This window comes from Leptonychotes weddellii, chromosome 6, assembly GCF_054177405.1.
Source record: "Leptonychotes weddellii isolate Sample4059 chromosome 6, ASM5417740v2, whole genome shotgun sequence".
Classification (NCBI taxonomy): Eukaryota; Metazoa; Chordata; class Mammalia; order Carnivora; family Phocidae; genus Leptonychotes; species Leptonychotes weddellii.
In genome coordinates this window covers 98,972,266-98,999,732 of record NC_138374.1, presented here as the reverse complement: position 1 = coordinate 98,999,732, position 27,467 = coordinate 98,972,266, and the positions used below count along the sequence as shown (strand labels likewise).

General features: G+C 37.8%; 1 protein-coding gene across 7 annotated transcripts in view; it reads left to right on the top strand.

Moving 5' to 3' along the window:
- Nucleotides 1–27,467, top strand: part of SMG7 (SMG7 nonsense mediated mRNA decay factor) — a 55,576-nt gene that overhangs the window by 23,400 nt on the left and 4,709 nt on the right. For 2 of the 7 annotated variants that reach the window (XM_081824730.1, XM_081824726.1), the window contains exons 5-19: nt 5,978–6,149; nt 7,358–7,429; nt 8,243–8,393; nt 8,775–8,910; nt 13,012–13,174; nt 13,711–13,867; nt 14,944–15,014; nt 16,477–16,537; nt 19,197–19,316; nt 20,175–20,601; nt 22,425–22,569; nt 23,049–23,428; nt 24,053–24,424; nt 25,195–25,344; nt 27,294–27,374. In XM_081824730.1, the coding sequence (XP_081680856.1) occupies nt 5,978–6,149; nt 7,358–7,429; nt 8,243–8,393; nt 8,775–8,910; nt 13,012–13,174; nt 13,711–13,867; nt 14,944–15,014; nt 16,477–16,537; nt 19,197–19,316; nt 20,175–20,601; nt 22,425–22,569; nt 23,049–23,428; nt 24,053–24,424; nt 25,195–25,344; nt 27,294–27,374 (2,658 nt within the window). The remainder of the gene's footprint in view (nt 1–5,977; nt 6,150–7,357; nt 7,430–8,242; nt 8,394–8,774; nt 8,911–13,011; nt 13,175–13,710; nt 13,868–14,943; nt 15,015–16,476; nt 16,538–19,196; nt 19,317–20,174; nt 20,602–22,424; nt 22,570–23,048; nt 23,429–24,052; nt 24,425–25,194; nt 25,345–27,293; nt 27,375–27,467) is intronic. The other 5 variants (XM_081824732.1, XM_081824728.1, XM_081824727.1 and 2 more) reach the window with 4 other exon arrangements.

Here is a 27,467-nt window from a genome sequence, read left to right as displayed (position 1 = left end):
AGTAATGATTAAATAAATTATGGCATATCTGTAAAATGGAAATTTATGAAACTATTATAAGTGATATTTATGAAGATTTTTTAAGATGATGAAAAAATTGTATTATCAGGTGAAAAATCATATAAAATTATGTATACAGTTTGACTCAATATGTTGAGAAATCTCAGTTAGAGCCAGATGCCCATAGACAGATGAATGGGTAAAAAAGATGTACATATATATACAATGGAATATTACTCATATATATACAATGGAATATTACTCATAACCCTGACTGTATAATTGTCCCTCCCTCCCTCCATCACTACTTCCAGCTGTGCTTTGTCGAGTTCCAGATTTCCATCATAACTTCTTAGAAAGATTCCCTAACATTCTGGTTGCCTTTCCGTTTTTGAAACCTAGTCTAGGTTTAAAACTCCAGTCTCATTCTGATTCAGATCTGTTTTCCTTCCGTTCCCTATGCAGTAGAACCTGGAATTGTGAATGAACACAGCTGAAGTAGGTGGAGCAGTAGGGGCTCCAAGTAGGGGCACTGGTGGGGGGCGAGGGAAGGCATCCCCATGTTGCGATGCATTTTTATAATAGCCATTGTATAGTTTGGTTTGTCACCTTGAAACATGATTTTTGACCTTTTTTAAGATGTAACATATATGTAACACATTTCCAGAGTTTTAATTGCACATTGATGAACCAAATCTGCAAGGAAGGAAAGCAAGAATCATCATTTTTATTGAGGGAGCATGGTATTTATAAAAAAAAATTATGGTTAGAGGAATAATAAAATCATTCAAATTATTTTATAAGGAAAATATATGAGTGATCTAATTTTGAAATTTATTTTTTCAAATTTTTATAGTCATTGATTTTTCTCCACCTGCTTTCTTTAGGCAGTGGTTGAGCAATTACAATAATGGTAGAATAAGCGTTAATAAACTTTTTCAGATATTAGCATTAATAGGACTTTTTACTTGCATTTTCATGTTGTCTTGGTTTGATCATTGAAAGAGTTAATGGTGTTGCTAACAGTAATGTTTTATACATTTTTCTTGATCACATGCAGTGCAGATTAAGCCACCAGATTGAGGGAATAGACGAAGTCCAGATCATTGTACAACCTTACGGGCCAAGATAAGTTTTGAATTTTAATCTTTAGGTGTAGTTGTAGACCATTGGAAAGGAGGCTAGGGAGTAACATAATAAAGTTTGCATTTTTAAAAGATTATCCTGGCTGTTGTATGGAGGTTGAATTAGTGGGGTTCAGGAATGGAAGCTAATTAGGATGCCCCTGTAATGGAAAGAAATTGATGGATTTTTGAAGAATAGCCAATAGACTTGCTGATGGACCAGATTGGATATGTGAAATCAGGGTGGGGGAAAAATTATCAGGTGACTTGAGTTATCAGATTGAGCAGCTAGATGACTGCTTGTTCCATTTATTGAGATGGGGAGTACTATAGAGAAAGCAACTATGTTTTTGTTAAATGAGATAGGCTATTTGAGATCTAAGTGCAGATGTCAGATAGGAAATTAGATAAACAAACTTGGAGTCAGTACAAAGGTCAGGGCTGGAGTAAATTTTATGATTACAATAAAGAACCCTGATTTAGTCTGAGATTAGTGTTTGGTATTTAAAACCACAGGACTAACAAACATAGTGATTTGAAGGGGCACATGTACCCCAGTGTTTATAGCAGCCATGTCTACAGTAGCCAAAATATGGAAAGAGCCAGATGCCCATCGACAGATGAATGGGTAAAGAAGATGTGGCATATATATACAATGGAATATTACTCAGCCATCAAAAAGAATATCTTGCCATTTGCAACGACGTGGATGTAACTAGAGGGTATTATGCTAAGCAAAGTAAGTCAGAGAAAAACAGATACCATATAATTTCACCTATATGTGGAATTTAAGAAACAAAACAGATGAACATAGGGGAAGGGAAGGAAAAATAAGATGAAAATTGAGAGGGAGGCAAACTATAAGAGACACTGAACTCTAGGAAACAAACTGAGGGTTGCTGGAGGGGTTGGGGGTGGGTAACTGGGTTATGGGCATTAAGGAGGACACATGATGTAATGAGCACTGGTTGTTATATGCAACTGATGAGTCACTAAATTCTACCTCTGAAACTAACCAACTAACTAACTAAATAAATTTTAAAAACCACAGGGCTAGGTGAGAACAAGTTAGCACAAGTGGAGCCACCATTGCAATAGTCTAAAATCAGACACTGGTGACTTAGAAGCCAGGAGAGAAGCATTTCAGTAAGGAGTAAGAGTGATCAACTCTGTTGAGTGCTACTGAGAAGTCAAGTAAGATGATTAAAAAGTGACCAATTAGATTTGACAACACGGAAGTCACTGGTGACATTAACAAATACTGTATTTCTTCATTTCTAAAATATTTTTCATATTTTAACATCTCTAAAACAGGGATAAGTTCACAAAAGATTGTAAGTCACTGTTCAGTTGGCAGTGTTTTTTTTTTTTCTCTCAATGTTGTGATAAATAATAGTTCATCTTATAATTTATGGTATCTTGGATTTGATGCAATGTGACTTTGGTAAAGTGGTGGGGATAGAAATCTAATTGAAGTGGATTGAGAAGAGACTGATACATGTCATCCTAAGTTGTATTTTCTGTGAAGATGGTTTTTACTTCTTAGCTGTCATTTTTTGAGCCATTTAAAGCATGGTACCTCAAGCCAGAATGAAATGCCCAAAGTAAAGATGTAACATTCTGCTACAGGTTTTTTGAAAACATGAAAGAACCAAACAAACAGTTGTTACTCTAAAAAAGTGAGAGCCAAAAGGAAAGTATTATTAAGTTTCTGTAGTAATTTAAAAGGTGATATTTTATACCTTCATCATTAGTTCTCCATTCTTGGCATAGGGTGAAGAGCTAAGGAGCAGTGGAATAGTTTAATACAGAGTTTTCACAGAATAATTGCCAAATATAGTTCTGCTCAACTTATGAAACATCTGTTTCTCTTCTTCAGTGCCACCTTGTTTCTGCCTCTAAACCCACTAGACATCTCTCACCCAGAATCTTTGAGTCAGCAGGAACTTTTCTGGTATCTTCATCTACAGCCCCTGGGTTCAGGCAAAAATTTTATTAGAAGACATTACACATGATGCTCCAGCCATGTTTGATTTACTTTTCATGAACATTCTTTTTTCTTCTTGATAGATGTTCAGTCTTGCCTAATTTTCTAGTCCTTTCAGTAGCTACTGAACTCCATTCTCCACCATCTGTCATGTTTCTTCTTGTCATCTTCTACAATCATATGGTTTGGGTGTGGGGGTTTTGTTTTTGTTTTTGTTTTGTTTCTTCCATTTTTTGTTCCTTTCCTGTTACTTCTTGGCCTTTTGTATTTCCTGACTGTAACCATTCTGGGCTTTAACTTGTTTACCTAATTTGATGTCAGCAAATTTCTTGCCCATAACAAATGTATAGGTATAAGTAAAGCTGAAATAGATAATTTCTATGCTTAGTAAGAAAGGGTATACAGAACTTGTATTTGGTTATGAAAGTGGTTTTTAACTTAGAAAAAGGTGGGACATTTCAAATCCTGAGGGGGGTCCTGAGGATGTCTTATTTTATATTTTGAATTCTGCACATGTTAGAAAGGGTGGTGATAGAATCAAGGTATTTCTAATTCTGTAACTTTAGTCAAATCACTTGATATTTCTGTTGCTTTCATATCCTCATCTGAAAAAATGGAGCTTTATAACTACATATACTGTATTGTTACTAGTTTATCACAAGGATAAGTGAGACAAATGTATCAAATAACCTAAGAAATAATATTGACTATAGATGTAGATTATTCTGTTGGCTTATACTAGCTATCATGTTTGATATCCCTTGCTGCTCCCTGCCTCTTCCCTTCCCCACCCCCACTTTATTTACCTATCTTGCTCATTTGGCTGTGAGCTCTTTAAGAAGGTAGATTTTCTTATCTCTGTTGCTTACCATGGTAACCAAATATTTGAATGAATATATTTGTAAGTAAATATTTGAATAAATGAGAGTAGAATGCAAAGAACTGTGTGGGAGCCAAGAATGAAACCCTTGGGGAGCAAGGTGGGGGAAGAAAAGCCTTTGAATAAAGGGGACTGAAAAGGAATGATTGGTAAGACAAAACAAAACAACTAGCAAAGCTCAGTGATCAGCCATAAGATCAACTGTTTTAAATGCAACAAAGAGGTCCAATAAGATGATGACTGAAAAGTGTCCATTGTATTTGTTTATTAGATAACTGGTTGTCATATGGACAACAGTTTTAGTAGAGTGGTGGTAGGTGGTGGGATGGGAAAAGAGTTTGTGTGGAAGGCAGATCATAATGGATTAAGGAGTGAATAGGAATTGAGAAAGCGGATAGCTTTTCCTTTGAAGGAGTTTGGTAAGAAGACGAAGAGACATTAGAAGGTTGCTGGAGAAGGAATCTAATGTCAAGGGGGAGAGTGTTTGGTTTGGGGGTTTTATTATTGTTTCCTGTAGATGATGCTTGATATTTGTAGGTCACAGCAAAGAAGCATGAGAAGCTGAAAGTAAATTTAAGAGTGAGAGGATGATAGGCAGGAGGCAGACAAGAATGAAATAGGTATGCTCAGACAGAGGAGTTAGTTCTGACCAGGAGGTGGTACGTTTAATAGACGAAAGGAGAAAGGAAAAAATGGGTGGTCTATATAATGTCAAAAGTCCCTTCCAGATCTGTAATACCATCAGATCTGTTATGTATGCAAAGATATGAACTGACCTAGGGCTTAAGAAAATAAATCTCAAGGGGGCATCTAGGTGGCTCAGTCAGTTAAGTGTCAGACTCTTAATCTTAGCTCAGGTCTTGATATCAGGGTTGTGAGTTCAAGCCCCATGTTGGGCATGGAACCTACTTAAAAAATCAATCTGTCAATCTGTCTATCTCAAGGAATTCCTAAAGTCTGACAGATATGTTGGCTTGCATTTAAGTCATATTTGTAACCACTCAATCTTTAATGTTTTGTGTGTGTGTGTTTAAGATTATTTATTTGAGAGAGAGAGGGAGGGAGAGTGTGTAAGCATAAGCAGGAGGGGCAGGGAGAGGGAGAGAGAATCTCTAGCATACTCTTCATTGACTGAGGAGCCTGAGGTGGGGCTCGATCTCATGACCTTGAGATCACTACCTGAGCTGAAACCAAGAGTCTGTCACTTAACCGACTGTGCCACCCAAGAGCCCTGGTTTTTATGTGTTCCTAAGAGGAATACTAGATAGATGATTTCTTAGAATTGCTTGTTGAATGTGAATGAATACCCTATTTAGGTAAAGTTTTTTAAATAATGTTTCTGTTCCTTTTATTTTTTTAAAGATTTATTTATTCATTATTTTAGAAAGGGGGTGGGACAGAGAGAGAGAGCGAGAGAATCCCAAGCAGACTTCCTGCTGAGGGCCGGGCCCACCATTGGGCCCATCTCAGGACCACTGAGATCACTACGTGGGTCAAAATCAAGAGCCAGATACTTAACTGACTGAGCCACCAAGGTGCCCTGCTGTTCCTTCTACTTATTTATTTATTTATTTTTATTATTTTAAAGATCTTATTTATTTATTTGAGAGAAAGAGGGAGGGACAGAGGGAGAGAAGCAGACTCCCTGCTGAGTGTGGAACCCAACTCATGGGCTTGATCCCAACGCCCTGAGAACATGACCTGAGCCAAAAGTCAGATGCTTAACCAACTGAGCCACCCAGGTGTCCCCCCTCTGTTCCTTTTAGATGCACATTCTAGATTGCTCTAATACTTGAGAATTTAAAAGATACGATTTATAATAAATGTAACCAATTATCCGATCCTATTTTCTTTGAGTCTTTGCTCAGGTCTCAATTGTATATGATATCAGGTACACATGTTAAAGTATACAAACTTTACTGTTAGATCACTTCTGCCTTACCAGTTCTGACTTATCACTAAATTTTGTTCATGTTTTCCTTGTAGTTATTACAAGAACTATGTACAGTGTTTAATGTAGATTTACCATGCCGTGTGAAGTCTTCCCAATTGGGAATTATCAGCAATAAACAGACGCATACCAGCGCCATAGTGAAGCCACAGTCTAGCTCCTGTTCCTATATCTGCCAGCACTGCCTCGTCCACCTTGGAGACATTGGTGAGCCTGTGGTGTGAAGGAATCGCTAATACAGTCATCTTTTTCTTTGGAGTAGTCATAGAAGGAAACTCTTTTCCTTCAAACTGATCATGCACACACAATTTAGATAGTTATAAGAGGAAACTGTCAAATGGATATTAAAGAACTTAAATTTTCTCAATATTTGGGGATTGGCGAAGGATCTTGAAGGTGTCAGCTTTCATGTTAAGATTTAAGTTTTATTCAGACTCATGCAGATGTAGGCAAGTGAATAGCAAAAGTGTAATTAAAGCTAAATTTTTCAAAGTGGTGCCATAATATCTTCTAAATTAAAAGTCTGTACTCTTGGAATTGCAGGGTTTATAAGTTACTCCTTCTGAAGCTAGATTGTCTTCTTTCCTTCCTATCAGTGTATTAAAACCTCTTTTTAAATTGTTTCCTTTTTACAGTGAAATTTGTATTTCTATTTTATATATTTTATCTGGGAGTATTCTGTAATTTATCCTTGTTCATCCCTTTAAGGCTAACCTAAAAAGGTTGTAAAACAAATTAACTATAGGATTATGTTTCAACTGTCCTAAAATAACAAGGAATGGAGAACATCACTGCTTTAAGTTCAAAGATTTTAGATTTCTTGATGTCATAAATCATTGACCTCCATGAGGGGTCTCATCAAAGTAAGCACCAAGTTCTGCACGGAGATTCGGTGAATAGTGTATTTAGGTTGTTTTTGCTTTCAGTGTATCCTGTGCACACACATACTTAATATTGCAGTAGGTATGAGGCATTTTTCAAAATCACTTTATAAGATATTGAAGAAATACATAACTTTCAGATCATATTGTATAGTGTTTTTTGTTTTGTTTTGTTTTTAAGTGCCATATAACTCACCCCTTCTTGTGGGCCGGCTCCAGGTCACCAGCATAGTCCATAGTGGGAGCTGGTGATGCATGACACTGGAGGACCTGAAAATGGGGGCTAGGTAAGCTTTAACGTTGGTTACATGCTGAATGTCCCAAATAGGGAAGGCCAGATGGACACTTCACACATAATCCTATAGTTAATTTGTTTTAAAGTATTTTCTGTCTTTAATTATCTTAAATTAATTTTAATGTGTTTGTTATCTTTAGAACTGAAACCTATAGTTGCTTTGGAAATATTAACCCTACTAGTTTTTTATTTGTTTGTTTGCTTGTTTTTAAAATAAATTTTCTTTTTTCTCCTCTCAGCTCGATACAGAAACCAGACCAGCCAGGCAGAATCCTACTATAGGCATGCAGCTCAGCTTGTCCCCTCTAATGGTGAGTGGGCCTCTTATGTCAACTTGTGGATGACTTTATAACAATATGGAAAATAACTCAAGGTTCATCTTCCAAGTTTTATAAAAGCAAAAGATTTTGGGGTTTTGGTATTGAGTTTTGGGGATTTGGTATTGATTGATTTGGAGTTGTGGTCATATTCTTTTAATTGTATATTCTATATAACCAGAAATGAATTTTTTTTAATAAGATTATTGTCAGTAAACCAGTATAAATAGAATATCTCCTAATGTGGTCTAAAATTGTTTCAACAACTCTGGCTTCCTTAACTACTTATAGAATCTCTTAATACCACCATTTCCTTACTAGAAAATTTATTTTTTTATTACCTAAAAGACAGGGCTTTTGTCTTTTGATGACCTCAGAATCGGAATTAGCGATGATTCTTGTGTTAAGTCACATGGAAATTCTTGATTCTGAAGGAGCCCCTTTGAAGCAGGGGTGGCGGTGCGTGCACGGCTTCCTATGGCCATGGCTGCTTTCCTGCGCCAGTGGCCATAGAGACTCTTAGGCCCAAAAAGCCAAAAAGATTTGCTGTCTAGCCCTTTCTAAAGTCTTATTTAAACTTAATAGTGCTCTCTTCCCTCATTATGTGCTTTTTAACCTAAACATAGTATGTGCTGTCGTGGGAGTGTGCTATTTTAAATTATGCCCATTTGTAATGAGGTAATCATGAGATTTACTTTATAAAATATTCCCCATTATTAATTTAACGGTTTAAAAACTGATCATCTGTATTCTGATGGCAAGATTGTACATCTTGGGTTACTTTAGAATCTTCACTTTCTCCTCTAGGTCAGCCTTATAATCAGTTGGCTATCTTAGCTTCTTCCAAAGGAGACCATCTGACCACAATTTTCTACTACTGCAGAAGCATCGCTGTGAAGTTTCCTTTCCCAGCTGCCTCCACTAATCTACAAAAAGCACTTTCTAAAGCACTGGAAAGGTAGGGTTGACTTTTCCAAGAGGAGTTGGTGTAATCTGGTAGCCTTCACCTGTCAAATTTGGGCATGCGAGAACTAATAGTTACTTGTGTTTCTCTTCTGTTTGCCTAATTTCTAAAAACACAGATATATTTTAATAGTGTTGCATGTAGTTGTTGCTTGAGTTTCAAGCAATCTGCATCTGATTTGTTCCTAGTAGAGGAGTACAGGCTGCTGAATACTGATGACTCATCTGAGTGCATTGCAGATGAAAAGTTAGATGCAGAATCCTCTCCTTGTGTATCAGGTGCTCAAATAATGTGTTTTTGCAGACTGAAACCTCTGTTAAGAGGTGTTAGCCATTTTGCTGCTTAAGATTCATGAAAATTTTTCTTTCATTTCAGCCGGGATGAAGTGAAAACCAAATGGGGTGTTTCTGACTTCATCAAGGCCTTTATTAAATTCCACGGTCATGTGTACCTGAGTAAGAGCTTGGAAAAGTTGAGCCCTCTTCGAGAGAAATTGGAAGAACAGTTTAAGGTTAGATTTTAAAAATAGAGAACTTTTTGTCTTGTCTGAATCAGGAAGCATAAGATTTGGGGGAAGCTGACTTCTAGTTTTTATGTCATTATTTAACTGTGAACTGTTGGGTAAAATTAAATTTGAAGCATATGGAATTCTTGCATACAGCATCCCCTCAATTTAAACAGAGATACCGTCTTTAGAGAAGCATCGCAGCAGTGTTTTCACTAAGTAGCTGCCATTTGGCAGAAGGTACCCAAGTGGGAAAAAACAACTCCTTCCTTCCTTCTCAGATCAAGCACCTTTCTTTCTCAGTTTTGAAAGTACTACTTTTGATGGTTTTTATATTCTTAGGTAGGCTTCTCGTACCTACTTTATAATATTTCCATTCTGTAAACCTAGTTCTTTATTCTCATTGTGCTTTGATCCATTGGGATTTGTGGTAGTTCGAAGGAAAGGAATGAGAATTTGATTCAACAGGACTATATTTTACTAATTTGTGTAAGGAGATAAAATTAAGTAACCTTTGTTCATATGAAAATGATCTTTTATTAGTATATTAAATTAACAGTTTAGATGTAGTATAATATGTAAAATATGGCAGGAGTCAAGATTAAATATTAACTTTATTTTTAATTCATTTATTCAACAAATAATTTGACTGCCTGTTGTGTCAGTCACTGTTTTAGTCACTGGGGTCAACAGCGAACAAGACAGTCTAAAGAACATTTTATATTAGTTGGTTACTTCTGGGTATCTAAACACTTAGGGAATTGTCTATAACTGCATTACAGTTTTATAAGTATTATAAAAGTAACACATTCCAGAGATTGTAGAACTTAGATACTTAAGAGACATAAATTAACCAAATATAGTCAACGCGAAGTAGTTTTTGCAGGTAATCATTTTTGCAGTTGACACTTTTTATGTATAAGAGATTGTACTAAATAACTATAAGAGAAATAGTTTGTTTTAAAATAAGCTTCTAGAGTCCCCTGTTGTTTTCTGCTTCTTTTGGTGGCCTATTTAAACTTTTAGCCCATGATTTATAGAGTCGGGTGCATGAAAGGAACAGCTAATTTTTATGTCCTAAGCTCTTCTGCCTGGACAGAACAAACAAATCTAAATAGTTTTATTTTAAGTGTTCAGATATATGAAGGATTATTTTAAAATAAATTATCTTTGTCTCTTCTGAGGTCAGAACTGAAATTAAATCTATCTTAAAAAAGAGATCCGTAGGGGGTTGTTGGGGATTCTCTCTTTTGAGGACTTAAAAGTCAGGTTGACAGCCATCTTTCTTGGATGGTTTAGGTACAGTTCTGTAAAATAGCAGGGGATTGGACCAGATGACCTCTTGAGATTGCTCCTGGCTCTGTGTCTATGAAAGATATACTTCCTAAGTGGGGAGAGAGGGGGAAACTACCTTAATGAAATCTTCTCTATGTAAGTTATTCTGGTCTAGAATCTAGTCATTTTGCATTCGATTCGACCTCAAACACTGATATTCTCTTCAAATATATATATATATTTAAGATTTTATGTATTTATTTGAGAGAGAGCATGCAATGCATGCACTTGAGCTGGGGGGAGGGGCAGGGACAAGCGACTCCACCCTGAGCAACTGAGGGCGGAGCCCAGTTTGGGACTCAATCTCAGGACCCTGAGATCATGATCTAAGCCAAAACCAAGAGTCCGACACTTAACTGACTGAGCCACATAGGTGCCCCTCAAATATGTATTTCTGTATATAAAGTTGCGGGGGTTATGTGGGCAGTTGTAAATACACTTTGAAGTATCATTCCAACACTCTGAAGTTAAACATAGTATGAGGCAGATCTATTTTAAACTTTACTCATTTCTGAAACATCAGAAGAACATTGTCGGAATGAAATTTTAGCATAGTTGAGCAAATATTCAAAAGTGTTTCTAAAGCATATGTAGATGATTAGTATCATCTACATGTAAACTTCAGTGTATCTGTCTAACTAGCAATCATTAGCTCCTAGGTTGAGGTTTATTGAAAGATTTAAGGCCTGGGGTTTAGGAAATGAGACTATGTGCTGTTTTTTCATGGTATTTAGCTCAGTATATTCCTCAACTGCTCTTGAAAGCATCTTTTTTTTTTTAAGATTTTTTATTTATTTATTCATGAAAAACAGAGAGAGAGAGAGGCAGAGGGAGAAGCAGGCTCCCCCCGGAGCAGGGAGCCCAGTGTGGGACTCGATCCCAGGACCCTGGGATCATGACCTGAGCTGAAGGCAGACGCTTAACCAACTGAGCCACCCAGGCGCCCCTATTGAAAGCATCTTTGAGTAACAGTGTGTCAGTTCTGATCTGATTTTGTTCCTGGTGAGGCGCTCTTCCTACTACAGTGCAATCTAAATTTTATGAAATTACAACCAAATAGTTACACATTTACTTACAAAGGTGTGGATTATGCCTTCACTAAGTACTTATTGAGTACCTACTGTGTACCATACACTTTTCTAGGCTCTTGGAGATAGAAGGGAGAGCAAGACAAAGTCTGTGCTTTGACAATCCCTTAAAGGGCTGTAATTGTCTTCTATTGGGTATTGCCACCTAAAATAAAATGCCTGTGGATTAGTAGATACATTGTTAAATTTTACTCATAAGAAAAAAATGCTTTTTGAAAAATACAAGCTAATATTCTCATTTTATGCCAATATTATGTATTTGTGTAAATGGTCAGTTTATCTAAAAGGTTGGATGTAGAGATTGAAGGAGAACTTCCATGGGAGAGATCTGAAGAAGAGATACGATTTCAGGATGTTTTACAAAAGAAAGGAAAGAAAAATGCTTGATGCCTTTGGAAAAGGAATAAGCATTCTAGATGTATATACTGGCATGGCAGATGGCAAGGAGGCTGAGAGAGAGAGTAGTTTAAGTGGAATTGAATTGTACTTTTCTGCCATGATAATGTAAAAGACCTTGCTAATAGAATCATAAAACTTACTCTGGATATTTCAGATTCTTTATATAAATAGAAAAAAAAATCTTTGGAGCTGGACAAAGGCAGCTCTAAATTTCTGAGATGGTAGGACCTCCTCACTGCTGGTAGAACTGTAATTAAGGTTATCTGTTTCCCACCATAAGGCTAGTGACAGTGAATCCCCTTTCAACTCTCAGCAGTTAGTTCACGTCACTGTCATTAATGTTGGCTATAGGTTAAATGTGAAGCCAGGATATCATCTCTAGTAGCTGTCAGTTTGGTTAGGACTTGCGTTTGAAAAATATTTTATATGGGAATAAGCTGAAATTACTGCGGATGCTAAAGGTAGAAGGGTGAGTAAGTTGAGGCCACAGCTGAGAGCATAGTTAGGTGATTTCTTTCTTATAATAACCTGTTTAGCAGGTTGCTATGAACAACACGTAGTTATTAAGTAAAAAAAATTTGATGGTGAAGATCATGCATGTGCTTTTCTAAAAGGGGAAAATGTCAGTGTTATAATTTGTAGAAGTTGCCTATAACACATTATTAATTGTTTTAGTATATTATTTACCCTGTGTTCCAAAGTAGGTTCTTGCTATCTAACTCATTTATAAATAAGTTTTTTTAAATGTGTCAAGCCTTTGAAAGAGTAAACTTTATGACAAATTTTGGAAGTCATACTTTATGTATAACTTACGTACGTATGATCAACAGTTCAAAAACATTTTTTAGTCTTTTAGTTTGAAATTTTCCTTTTTACTGTGTACATCTACTTTCTAGTCATTGATTCCAACTTAATATTTTACTATGTATGCATTTCTTATAAAACCGCTTCTGATGGATTAAGATGTATACATTTATTAACTGATGCCCAAAACTTTTTCCTCATCATATTAAAAAATACGCAGTTTCTCAGGGAAAAGTATTGTGAAAAACAGCTCAGAGAGCTCTGTGGTGTCTGGGCTAATTCCTTTCAAGGCAAAGAGTCAGCATGAGAAACATCAGACCACATCAGACTCGATTAAAATGCTGGGATTAAGGGTGGAGACATTTACTCATCCATAGCTCTGTTAGTCATGTGGCTAAATGCAGACCACCAGTTTAATTCTTGTGTGGAAAGTGGCTCCTGTTCTTGATAATATATGCAGTATTTCTGTTGTCTTTTACAGAGGCTGCTATTCCAAAAAGCTTTCAACTCTCAGCAGTTAGTTCACGTCACTGTCATTAACCTGTTTCAACTTCATCACCTTCGTGACTTTAGCAATGAAACGGAGCAGCATAGTTATAGCCAAGATGAGCAGCTGTGTTGGACACAATTGCTGGCCCTCTTTAGTAAGTATTAAATCATTTAATTTTCTGTGCTGTCTTCTTTGGAAAGCATAATCTTAGGCATTTTCATCATTGTAACAGAGTACTAGTGACATATGAAAATGTGTCCTATATTTCCTAATATTGAATCAGGAGGCCTAAACCCTAAGTTCTATCCTTTTATCTACTCACATTCCCCTCATCAACTATATCTGTAACATCTTTTATTTAAGATTTTATTTATTTATTTGACAGAGAGAGAGAGAGTGAGCACACAAGCAGGGGGAGCAGGAGAGGGAGAGAAGAAGGCTCCCGCTGAGCAGGGAGCCCGATGCGGGGCTCAATCCCAGGACCCTGGGATCATGACCTGAGCTGAAGGCAGATGCTTAACCAACTGAACCACCCAGGCACCCCTGTAACATTTTTAACATAGGAAAAAATGCCTTTTTAGAAAAAAGCTATGAGGTATTTGTGTTAAGAAGGCTTATAATGATAGTTTAATTTGGACTGGTACGTAGTTTCAAATATCTTATGCTTCCTAAATACATTTTTTCTTTAAGTGTCTTTTCTTGGCATCCTGTGCAAGTGTCCTCTCCAGAACAAGTCTCAGGAGGAGTCCTACAATGCGTATCCCCTTCCTGCAGTCAAGGTCTCCATGGACTGGCTGAGACTCAGACCCAGGGTCTTTCAGGAGGCAGTGGTGGATGAAAGACAGTAGTAAGTGTCTTACAATTTCATATTAGCTTATGTGCTTTGTTTGTTTGATATTCATAGATATGTAGAAACTGCTTCCTAACACACAGCATTTGAACAATGGAAGACTTTGTATTTTCCACCTACTCTCTGAAAATTGAACTGAAGACCTCTGCATGCTTTTCATTTATTTGTTTGAATTTCTCATGTGAGACACAATCTTAAGGATTTCTGGCTCCCTGTGTGTCCCGTCTCCTCTGCCCCTCCCCCGCCGATACCTGGCTGCCATCATGGGGAAAAAGCATTTTTCACATTTCAAAGTGAAATTGAATAAAACCAGTTTCTTACCTCTTACAATATGCTCCAATTTTCTGTTTATAAGATGAAGAGAAGTGATTTTTTACTTTTTCCATTATTTCTGTTTGATACTGTTGATACTGCCTTAGAGTAACACCCGATTTGAGTTATATTTGCTTGTTTTGAGCATAGAAGATTGGAAATTATTTTGGCTCTCACCGTTTTCTCTGTAATCTCTACTCAGAATAATTCTGATGTTTCTTAGGAGCTTTTGATTTTACAGTGACAAATGAAAGCTTTCAGTTTACCTTGATATTTTAACAGTATGTGGATTTTTTGGTATCATAAAGAAAAAGGCATATTCTGAATAGAGAATGTAATTTGTCTATGGTGTACCCTACCCATACCCTGTCACAGATTAAGAACTAGCAGTGGGTTCCATAACATAATGAATGTGACAGCTCTATCAAAACATAGTATGTTGTTTCTCTAGTCAGTGTGTTCTCAGTAAGTATCAATTATCAGTGTTTAAAACTAACAATTATTTTCACTAATTGTTACATTAGGAGCCTTGGAAATGATCTACAGTAGTAGGTCTCTGTTGTGCAAATTTGACCCTTCTTGTGTATCTTTTATCTAAACATCTTTGAAAATAGGTTTTAGGAAATCATACAGCCTTTAAAATGCTGAAGCAAGGGGAAAAATACATAAAGTCTAGGCCCTTAGATAACACTGTCATGGCTTATTGGTGTTCTGGTTTTCTCTATTTTAAACAAAGTCTGAAATGTCTCTTTAATTTACAGCATTTGGCCCTGGCTAATTTCTCTTCTAAATAGTTTCCATCCCCATGAAGAGGATCTTTCAAGTACTAATGGTAAGGGCTACCTTAATCTTATGTTGTTGACATTGTTCTGTATCACTAATACTAGGCTTAAGGCCAAAGAAAAAACAGGCTTTTGTTAAGTGTTTGACTTCAAGTTCAGTGTATCTCAGAAGTGACTTCGAACTCTGTACTCATCATGATTAAGAGGATAGAAGTAGAGGTAATGTTCTTCCAGTTCTTCCAGCAGCGTATTCTCCTGTTTAGCTATATTTGAATAGGAGTCCAAAGAGTGCAATACCTTTAAATTCTTTCTGTCTTCTTCCCTTCCTCCTTATTCTTACTATTTTTTTTTAAAGGAACTAATGTGAACAGCATTACTCTGTTAAAGTAATACTTGCTTATCATAGAACATCTTGGACATTCAAACATTAAGAACAGGAGTAACCCATGGTTCTGTCATACAAAGATACTTTGTGCTATTCACATGATAGTGTATTTCTTGGGACATTTTTCTTATGTGTACATACACCTGCCTGTGATTGATATCTGATAAGCTTTGGGCCTGCTTTTTATTTATTTATTTTTTTATTTTTTTATGTTTTTAAAGATTTTATTTATTTACTTGACAGAGAGAGACACAGCGAGAGAGGGAACACAAGCAGGGGGACTGGGAGAGGGAGAAGCAGGCTTCCCGCGGAGCAGGGAGCCCGATGCGAGGCTCGATCCCAGGACCCTGGGATCATGACCTGAGCCGAAGGCAGATGCTTAACAACTGAGCCACCCAGGCGCCCCTGGGCCTGCTTTTTAAAGTTAACATTATATTGCTAGCATTTTCCTTTGCCATTTGAACATTTTGAAACATGATTTTTACTGGCTGCATGATAATTCTGCCCTGTGGATATGCATCATGTATTTAATCATTGTCTATTTGCTTTAAAATTTTCCCCATATATAAATAATTCTGCACTGAACAATCTATAGTTTGACTCCTTTCTGATTATTTTACTCCCATCAGATCAGTGCTTCTCAAGCATTAATTTGCAAATGAATCACCTGGGATTTTGTTAAAATGCAGTTTATGATTCAGTAGGTTTGGAATAGTGCCTAAGATTCTGCATTTCTTACAAGCTCCTGGGTGATGTCGGTATTGTTATTCAACACTTTGAGTAACAAGGAGATAATCTAAACAATGGGATTACTGGATCTGAGGCTATGAATTTTTAAGGCTGCTAGGGAAAAAAAGGTCCCATCATCTCCATCCTCCTCAGCATTGAGTAGTGAGTAAGTAGCAGAGGACAATGTCAAGGGCCCAGAGGCAACCTGCAGGAATTTGATAGATGAGTTCTGTTACCAGGATTACTGTAGAGAAGAGCAGAGAACTCTGAGCATTATAGATAGCATTTTTTTTCTGTATAGAAGATTGTCATTTCCTTCATTTAGTGAACAGCATTCTGCTGAATAACAGTTTTTTAATTAAAATGTTTACAAATCTTTGCTTTCTGCCTTTCTGTAGCTACACCACTTCCAGAGGAGTTTGAGTTACAAGGATTCTTGGCTTTGAGACCTTCTTTCAGGTAGGTGGCAGCTGAATGAGGTTTATTTCATTACCAGTGATTACAGCATTAAAATGGAAATCAGGCTTGGGTGTAGAAGAAACTTTGATTTATCCCAACTTTGCCTTATTTTCCTAACAGCAACTAAAAGCAGAAGTTTTTGATATGAAATGGATTTGTATATGTCATCTGTTTACCTACTGTGTAATACAATACTAAGTGCTTTTACAAATATGGAGGAAAGGAAAGAAAAAGAAAATTGCTTCTCCCAAGTGATATTTATACACTGGATTTTTTTTTATAGTTTTATACTTTGTTGAAATTAGAGGGGAAGTCTCAAAAATGGGAACTAAATGTAAACCAAAGGATATTGCTTGACATTTTTCATATCAATAAAGATGATAAAACTGTTTTTATAGTCATTCTTGTCTCTTCTCCTTTCAGAGGAATAACTTTATTCCTTTTCAAGTGTAACTCTCTCATCTGTGTCCTTGATCCTACCCCTTCTTGCCTCCCTACCTGTTACCCTCTCTCTGTTCTATTTCCAGTATCTTTTTATTTTTTTAATAACCAGTTACTTCTTTTAGTAGCCTAGTAACATTCGGGTATACCTTTTCTTTTTAAAAATTCACAACCCCATCTTTCTCTGATGTTGCCCTTTCTCTTCATCATCAGACTTCTTAAAAGGGTATAGTTAGTGTGTGACCCTGCTTCACTCCCAGTCATTTCTCAGCCTCCTGCAACTTAAACTATTAGTGCCTTCCTGGTTACCAGACTCCATTGACTTTACAATTTTCATCCTGTTCAGTTTTCTCTAGCATTGAGTCTATTGATCCCATTCCTTCATGAAGCCTCCTTTTTCTCAGCTCTGCCATCATACTCCGTCTCTTTCACTTTCTCTGTACCACATGCCTCAGAGTATTATCCTCCAGAGGTCTTTCCTACCCTTCCCTTCCCACCTTCTGTATTCTCCCTGGTGATCAGATCCATCCTTTTGTCTTGAGCTTTCATCTCTTGGATAGTAAGTCCAAAATTTTCAGTTCTGACTTTTATTTTGGAGTTTGGACTCCTATTTTAACAATCTGATATCCCTTATACATTTCAGACTTTAATATGACCCAAAAGAGCTCTTATTTTCCTATCTGGTCAGCAAAAAATGATCTTTCTATATTTATCTGTGTGCCATTAACCACCTACATGAACTCTAAAAAAAAAGAAAAATCCTTATTTCCATTAATCTTTCTCACCAAGTCTTTGTAATTATGTGTTTAGATCCAACTCCTCCGATTTATTTCCCTTTAGTTCAGGGTTTTGTCACCATTAACCTGGAGTATAAAAAGCTTCCTAACCAACCTCCCTACGAAGAGTCCCTCTCCTTCTTTAGGTCATTTCTGCCATGCTTCCATGATTATATTTTAAAGATAGACCTGTTAATGTCCCATTACTGATGCAAAGACTTCAATTCAGTCACCCCCAGTGGTTCCAATATTTTTTTTAGCTTCATGTCCAAGTGCTTGATTTTTCAACCATATTTTCTGCCACCTCCACCCTCCTGTCCCCTAATACTTAACATACTATACATCCACTGTGTCCTGTTCTTAACTATTTTTATTCCTCCAAGACTTTGCCTGGAACAGTCCATTTTCCTCTTCTGCCCTTCCCTTACCAACCTGTATGTACTTAACCACACCTGTCAAAGTCTAGCTCTGGTAACACTCTGTGAAACCTTTTCAGAGCTTATCAGAAGGAACAAGCCCTCCTATTATTACTGTGCTTATTCTTTGCATAGTTTTTATTGTAATACTCATCAAATTGATTCATAGTCTCTTAATTTCATCCTTATGACAGAGACTCTTTCTCTTTCTCATTTATCTTTGTGTATTCGGCATCTAGCCTACTACCTGGCAATGTTTAGATGCTTTTATTTATTTATTTATTTTTTAAGATTTTATTTATTTGCGAGAGAGAGAATGAGAGACAGAGAGCATGAGAGGGAGGAGGGTCAGAGGGAGAAGCAGACTCCCTGCTGAGCAGGGAGTCCGATGTGGGACTCGATCCCGGGACTCCGGGATCATGACCTGAGCCGAAGGCAGTTGCTTAACCAACTGAGCCACCCAGGCGCCCCTGTTTAGATGCTTTTAAAAAAAATCATTTAATGAGGAGAAATCTGAAAAATCCTTATTTTTTTCAGGTTGATTTACCTTTCTAATATCAATGAGATTTTTGCTCTATATACTTTGTGATATGTATACATTTTTCTGATTTAGGGCCACCTGAAGTGCATAGATTAGCAGTTTGTTAGAATAGGCATACTCAGAGACCCCTAGCATTGCAATGGTCATTTCAAACAAATTACACAGAATACAAGGAAAGTGTTAATGAAAACTTTTATAGTAAAATTATCTTTCCTAATAAAATATTGTGATTTATTTGAGCTCCTCATTTAGAAAGTAAAATTTAAGTAAAAGTATGTTAATGTAATGAATTTGCATGTTCTTTTTTGCTTTGTTTCATTGTACTTCAAATCTTTGGGAGCTTATATTGAAGTGCAGTTGATTACATCAAGTAGCTAGCCTGTATAGAAAAATCTGAAACCATTGCAGTTAAATAGGTGAATTTGGTTGCCTGGGAAATATCTTTAGAAGTTTAATTTTGTATAATTTGCTTATATCAATTTTAGGAACTTGGATTTTTCCAAAGGCCACCAGGGTATTACAGGAGACAAAGAAGGTCAGCAACGACAAATACGGCAGCAGCGCTTGATCTCTATAGGCAAATGGATCGCCGATAATCAGCCAAGGTATTTCTAATCAGATACACTTACACACCCCACATGTGTTTCAGGCTCTGGCATAATGCTATTGATTATAAACTCTTAAGTCAAAATGTTGGTAACACAATATCAAATTATGACCCTGGTGATCCTAAGTATACTCCATTTAATCTCTGTTCTCCCTATTACACTGCCTAGTGTAGAGAAATAGGCTTTGTCTCCCTTGTTAATCATGAGCTTCTGCTCTAATTTATAAACATCTGTGTAAATCTAACTAAATGGTATGTTCACAGTTATGATGATTTGTATTGATGGGCATGGTGGTCAGTTTCAGTCAGGACAGCTCAGAGTCCGTTAAGTTTCTAGTTCTGCCACTTCCCTAGGTGTGTGTCCTTAGGATCTCCCCAGTTGATTATAACCTTTCCAAAGTCAATAACTGTTTCATATTAATTTCTATCAATCCTCATATTAAGTTCTATATTCAGGCTACTGTAAGCACTTAAATGGTTGCATGTTTGAATGAACTTAGTCCTTCTGAGCTCTGGTTTTTACACCTATAAATGAGGAATTACAGATTACCACTTCAAGGGCCTAGTCTAGTGCCTTGTACTTAAGACATGCTCAGTAAATGTAGCTGTAATTAGTAGAAGACATTAAAAGGGCATGGTAATGTGTTGTGGGGATGCTAAGTGATTATGAGAATCTAAATTTTTCTGTAAAACATTTTAGGTTATATAAAAATAGATATGTTATACTGTGATAACCCCACTGTCTCCAAGTCTTTGGGACCGGGGATGTACTGACTGTTGGGTCCAGACTCAGTTCCACTGTTAGTGTTTTTTAGGTTAATGGTTTTCATATATGGATTTATTTTTACTTTTTTAGGCTGATTCAGTGTGAAAATGAGGTAGGGAAATTGTTGTTTATCACAGAAATCCCAGAGTTAATACTGGAAGACCCCAGTGAAGCCAAAGAGAACCTCATTCTGCAAGAACCATCCATGATAGAGTCACTGGCTTCGGATGGGAACCCAGGACTGAAATCAGTGCTGTCCACGGGCCGTAATCTAAGCAACAACTGTGACCCAGGAGAGAAACCAATGGTCACCTTCAAAGAGAACATTAAGCCGCGAGAAGTGAACAGAGACCAAGGAAGAAGTTTTCCTCCCAAAGAGGTGAGAAGGGACTGTAGCAAAGGAATTACTGTAACTAAGAATGATGGAAAGAAGGACAACAGCAAGAGGAAAACAGAAACCAAGAAATGCATCTTAGAAAAGTTACAGGAAACAGGAAAGCAGAGTGTGGCAGTGCAGGTAAGCTGTATTTAAACTATAATGCAGGTAGAGGAAGGCTCACACAAAAGGCAAGATTTTCATTTTGTTCCTAAAGCCTTGAGAATTGGCTCTTCTGGAAGCTTGAATGCATTCTTTGAATGCTGCACAGTAAGGTCACGTAAGAGCTATGGTAGGTGGCTACTCCATCAGTTCTTGGAAACTGTAATGTGAGTAAAAAAAAAAAATCTCAACCTGATTTGACATTTTTATCAATCCTCTCCAATTTAAGTGATTTGAAATGACCGGTTGCAGACCTATTAACTACATGAAGAATTCTATTTTCTTTGGAAAGTATAACTGCCATTTGTTAATGTTATGTTGGGAAATTTGGGGTCTTTTATAGATCCAGTAGAACCAAGAATATATTAAGGCTTATAATTTTTTGGTTTTTTTTTAGTTCACTATAAGAAATAAACGATATTCTTGGAAAAAGGCGAGGCTCTTTTTCTTGGCATTTATACCTGTCCCAGCCAGTAGCGTTATATCACTTCAGTGTTATCCTCACTCATGGGAATTTGTAAAGTAAGAATTTAAGTCTCTTGCTGGGAAAAGGTAAACACTGCTCAATTATTTGTGACTTTGTTTTTCTTAAACCTTTCCAAAGAGATACAGACGATTACATATAAACGGAAAAGGTCTTTGCTCTGTGCTGGTTTGCATTTATACCATTAATGTTTGAACAAAGACCTAAGTAGCCATTTGATTTGTTAGTACATTTTGGCAAATGTATTTGTTTGCAGTAGGCATGAGGACCCTTATTGAAGCCTGCTTGCAAATTAATAGTGCCTTCAGGGTATTTCACCTACAGAGTTTTTTGGGGAAACAGAGAAATAACATAATAGTTGCATTTTAAGATTAATAGTAGGGGGAGAAACAGAGAAAAACATGGTAGAAAATGAGAAAAGGCATGGGGGGAGAGAGGTGCTGGGGAAAAGCAAAGAACAAACCAAATGAACTATAAAGCCAAAGGGCCAGTGTTTTAGGGATGAGTCCAGTATTTCCTGCCTGCTCTGCCTCCGTTCTCTGCAACTGCCTCCCAACAAGGGCCAGACTGAAAATCTCCTTTCTGGTCTCTCTTCCCTCTTAAATCTACTTCTAGATGATTAAAGAAAGCCTGACAGGAGTCAGTATATTACCACTCTCTGTACCTCATCCTAAGGTCTCTGTAAATGTCACCTGTTTTCCTTCATTTTACTCATTTTGAGCAACCCATATGACATCATATTCTCTGTGGCTCATTGTGTAGGATCTCGGGCCCTGCTCCTTACTGCTGAAAGTATCCTTATTTATTCTAAAGGGGTGTCAGCCTGGGGGGCGGATACCTGACTGGTATGCTTAAGGCTGCCCATATGAAATTAAACTGAGGACCAAAGTATCTCCCCTGTGGGTTAATAATCATCGTTATTAACTCATAATTCATGTATGTTGTTTAATGAATCCAAGTATAAAGGGCCCTGGGGTCCATAATAGGTGGCTTAAGATTATAGGCAAGTTTTTAACCTGTTGGCGAGATGTGTCTCATTTGTAAAACACATGAACTCTCAGGTCCTTTCCGTATTTAGTATTTTTATGATTTTGTGAAAGGAAAATAATTACACTAGTAAAACTAAGCCCTTATATCTTTTATTGACGATTAAATAATTTATTTCGATTTTCCCGTGTTTAATTTAGGTATATTTAAATACCTTCATATGCTTTTTTTTTTGGACATAATGGGGTTTTAAATACTTTCTTAGAGTAGGTGCTTCTTTCTGACACATTTGAGTTTCAGATTATTATAGTTTTGCTTCTATTGGTCATAGGTAAAATCCCAGACAGAACTAAGAAAGACTCCAGTGTCTGAAGCCAGGAAAACACCTGTAACTCAAACCCCAAGTCAAGCAAGTAACTCCCAGTTCATCCCCATTCATCACCCTGGAGCCTTCCCTCCTCTTCCCAGCCGGCCAGGTAAATATACATTTTATACTTTGTTCTACTTAATCTTATCTGTGTATGAGTTTCTGCTTGTTAATTGAATAATTTATAGTCTACTGGAGTTATATTACTAAACCATAATGTTAAAAGGTAGTTCTCTAATGCTTGTGAAGTTATTTTTGAGCCATTTCTCTAGTTTATATACAAATGCATGTTTGTTATCATGGCAGAATTCCCATCACTAAACTTGACATTTAAGACACCACCTTTAGAATACTCCAGTTGCTTCAGTGGATAGAAATAGCAGCCACTACTACTCTAATTTAATTCTTGAAATCAAGTTAAAGATTGATGCTTGATAAGTCTCACTTGATGGTTGATCCCTGTTTTTTATAATTTATTAGAGGACCTCCTCTCTACCCTACCCCATGTCCCCCTCAGATGACTTATTTTTGTCTTTCTTTTGCTAAGTACCTTTAGAACTAAAGCTGCTGTGTTCTTCTATTTTGAAGGGTTCCCGCCCCCCACATATGTTATTCCCCCTCCTGTGGCATTTTCTATGGGCTCAGGTTACACCTTCCCAGCTGGTGTTTCTGTCCCAGGAACCTTTCTTCAGCCTACAGCTCACTCTCCAGCAGGAAACCAGGTGCAAGCTGGGAAACAGTCCCACATTCCTTACAGCCAGCAACGGCCCTCTGGACCAGGGCCAATGAACCAGGGACCTCAACAACCACAGCCACCTTCCCAGCAACCCCTTACATCTTTACCAGCTCAGCCAACCGCACAGTCTACAAGCCAGTTGCAGGTTCAAGCTCTAGCTCAGCAACAGTCCCCCACAAAAGCTGTGCCGGCTTTGGGGAAAAGCCCTCCTCACCACTCTGGATTCCAGCAGGTAAGTTACAGTCGCGTGTACTGTGCAGCTGAAATAAGGAGGGAAGGCTGAAATTATTCAGTGTTTGATTCATTAGAAATACTGGTTAGGCTTTCAGATGCTTTTGCTGTGTAAGGATTATGGGAATGCAAAAATATTCTCTTTGCTGTTGAGGCAATTTCACATGTGTTCCTTTCTCTTGTAAAGGATAATAGATCTTAAGTACCATTCTTTGCTGCTACTTCTTGTCAACGTTGTAGAAAGGACTTTGTATAAAAATTCTCTCCTATTTGAACATTAACTACAGAAGGGAAATAGAATCATAATCTTAATGAGGTGTTAAGGATAGGACACCATTCTTAAATATATTGTCAACCCCACGGTACTTGAGGCAGGAAGGGGGAACACACACACACACTCATTTGTTCATTAAATCTCATAAATAATTGAATGGAAAGGGAACGTGAGTTCAGTGCCCATCATCTGTTCCCAGAAAGCTCTGTGTATTGAAAAACCTAAAGGGTAAAGGACTGCTGAGTTCCGTTGGTTGTAAAATCTCTCAGGTTCATTCTGTGATTTTCTGAGTATTGAATGTAACATTGCATTTTATCCTAGTCCTGATGACAGGCATCTCTGATTTTTCAGTATCAACAGGCAGATGCCTCCAAACAGCTGTGGAATCCCCCTCAGGTTCAAGGCCCATTAGGGAAAATCATGCCTGTGAAACAGCCCTACTACCTTCAGTCCCAAGACCCCATAAAACTGTTTGAGCCGTCACTGCAACCTCCTGTAATGCAGCAGCAGCCTCTAGAGAAAAAAATGAAGCCTTTTCCCATGGAGCCATATAACCATAATCCCTCAGAAGTCAAGGTCCCGGAATTCTACTGGGATTCTTCTTACAGCATGGCCGATAACAGAGCTGTAATGGCACAGCAAGCAAATATGGACCGCAGGGGCAAACGGTCGCCAGGAGTCTTCCGTCCAGAGCAGGATCCGGTGCCCAGGATGCCATTTGAGGTGTGTGTCCTTTCCTGTCACCAGGCATAGCGGAGAGAGGTCTGGGGCTGCAGATCTTTTGAATTTCTCAAGTAGATGTTTATAAAGGCCGCTCTGATCCATTAGTGCTACAGCGTGCTGATGACTAACTGGTGTGGCTCTTGGCCTCCTCCTCACAATTGCACAGCCCGATTGGATCTGGGGGAGCTGAGGAATCCCGTTACTGATGTGCAACTGTGATGGTCTGGCAGAGAGATGGTGCGGAAATCTCTTATCACAGCATGTTAGAGAATTCTGAAACAAAGCTCCTCTCAGTTGGGCTGAATCATCTAAGTTTAAAAATAGGTTTACTGCGTATTGAAACAAATTGCTTTCTGAGAGGAACAGAGTCAGCCAGTTATCTTTGATAGTGGAGTTCCCCTTCCTTTCTCTCTTTATTCATGAGAAACAGGTGTGTCTGTAATTTTCTAAAAGCGCTGTTTCTCTGTTAGCCCAGGATATGCTAACCCCTTTGCTCCACCACATTGTTTTACTCACAGGCCGCATTAACCTCTTATGTTCGGCTCCATGTTTGTCAGTGTTTCTTGCTGCTTTTGTTGTCTTGATCTTTTGCACCCTTGTCCTTGTGTCACTTTACTTGTGTTTCAGAGCCTTTTCTTCTTTGCTTAATACTGTCTGCTGTAATTCTTCTCCTTGACTTGAGTTGCTTTTATCCCCCTAATCATGCTACTTACCCCTTTGTGCTTTTGTCATCCCTTATTGCATCTCACTGTGATCCTTTCTGTCACTAGGACCCCAAGGGCTCCCCTCTGCTTCCTCCGGACCTGTTAAAGAGTCTGGCTGCCTTGGAGGAAGAGGAAGAGCTGATTTTTTCTAACCCTCCTGATCTTTACCCAGCTCTGCTGGGGCCTCTCGCCTCTCTTCCTGGACGGAACCTCTTTGTATGTATTTGACATAATTCTTCTTGCTCTAACCCCAGCTTCCCTGAGATTTTGGAGTCCTTGGAATAGAGGATTTCTTTTTTCTGGAGCTTTCCTTCTTTACAGAATTGTACCATTTATTTCCTTACTGCCCAGACTAACTGTCAAATGGTAGTAGAACATGGGAAAACATTTCTGACTCCATAGTTGTAAAGCTCAGAGTCATAGCTTTGTTATATGTGTTATCCAGAAGCATCCTTCAGGGCTGGTCACACAGGATGCAAACCTGGCAAATTAACTTACTTTTTAGGTGGCACTTCCGTCTAAACCAGGAATTTCAAAGATCGTTTGATCTTGCTTAGGAGCAGTGGATTTTTCTTCATGGACTCAAAATATGAAATAAAATACATTCTAGATTTTTTAGTGACACTATTGAACGGTATGTGGCTCTTTTCTGTTTGATTAACTGAGAGCCTGGATCTAAATTCAGAGCCAGATTCATAAACAGAATGAGTAAAAATGAAGAGAATTCTATTTATAAACATTGTTGGAGTGCCGTAGATGAGTGAATACAGAGATAAATAACTAGGATGACATGAAATAAAGTCTTAAGTATTGATTAGTGGTATCTTTTAAAAACAGCCTCTAGAAATCACTCTGCATTTCAGAGGATGGCCGTTTCATATTCTCTTCAATATTTATATTATATTTTGCTGAGGTGGGGGAACATGAAAAGACATATGCTGTGAAGTTTTCCCCTCCCTTTACTCCATCTTAACAAAGCATAAAACAATTCTGAATTTTACTTTTTTGCTGTTTCTTTCTCATAAGTATGAGACAAGGAAACATCCATAAGATTAGAATGCATTAATGTTAGTATTAGGAGAAATAAAACTGTATGGCTCTCATGACAGAAGCTGCCATCCCTGGCACTTGAAGTTCCCATCAGAATTTGCCTGGGTGAGTGGCCAGAGAGACGTCCTACTTTTTCACCCAAGTTAGAGAAATAAAAGATCCCCTAGAAACTTAAACTACAAGAGCACAGTGACAGCACCTCAGGGTTGTGGAAAACCTAACTGTGAAACTGTTGGCTCCCTGTGTTTGCCTTTCTTGCCGCTTCTCTACCCATGTGGCTTGATGGCTTGAGGGCCCGGGGGCAGTGCCCCTCTCTCCACTCCTTTCCTCCTCCCTGACTTCCTGCAGTGCTTGCCCCTCCTCCGTCTGGGTGGGACAAGTGGGCGTGGAGGGGAGTGGTTTAGGGGGTTTTTTTATGTTTACAAAAAAAACCTTAACTGTAATCCTTTCTGTATTTAACATTATTAATGATATAATGTGTGTGAAAGTGCTTTGCATGTAGTAGGTGTTTAGTAAATGCTTTGTTGACCAACTACTCAATGACAGTGAGCATCAGAGATTCAGCTTTTTTTCCTGGTAATTTTCTTAGGGCCAATAAATGTTAAGTTCAACTTCAGCAACTGTTTTAATATATACCACAAATAGAGCTGCTTAGGAATCACATTGACAAAACCAGTTCCATTGTCAAATGGATTTGAAAGGCTTTAAGTCATTAATGTGAGTGTTTTCAAAATTGGGGGAAAAAACTGCCAGATCAGCTCAGCATCTTGTTTTGAGAGTATTTTAAATGCAACTCTTGATAAGGGTATTCCTGAAGGTCCTGCTAGTAAACACTCAGAACTGCCATTTTCCAGGGTCCCTGGTCCCTACCAGGGTATCTGTGCTAGATGAGAAGTATTGATCCAGGAGCATTGTGTCTGACTTGCACTTAGCTGGTGTCATGGTATTAACATTTAATTCACATCTTCGAAGCCTTACCCATCACATTGTATATGATGGATACATACAAGTATGCTTAAATGGTGGTCTTCTACTTTTATTGTATAGTATCTTAAAGATTAATATTAAGAAAATGGAAGCCTTATTTAACTACCTTTTTTTCCGGGACTGTGAAGAAATCCTTGTTGGAGAAGCCCTCGGAGCTCATGTCCCATTCCTCCTCTTTCTTGTCCCTCACCGGATTCTCTCTCAATCAGGTGGGTAGACGGTGAAGAATCCTGCTTTGTGCTTTTATAGTAGGCTAGTATATCCATTTTATTTCCATACCCCTATTTTTCTCTTCCTTTCTC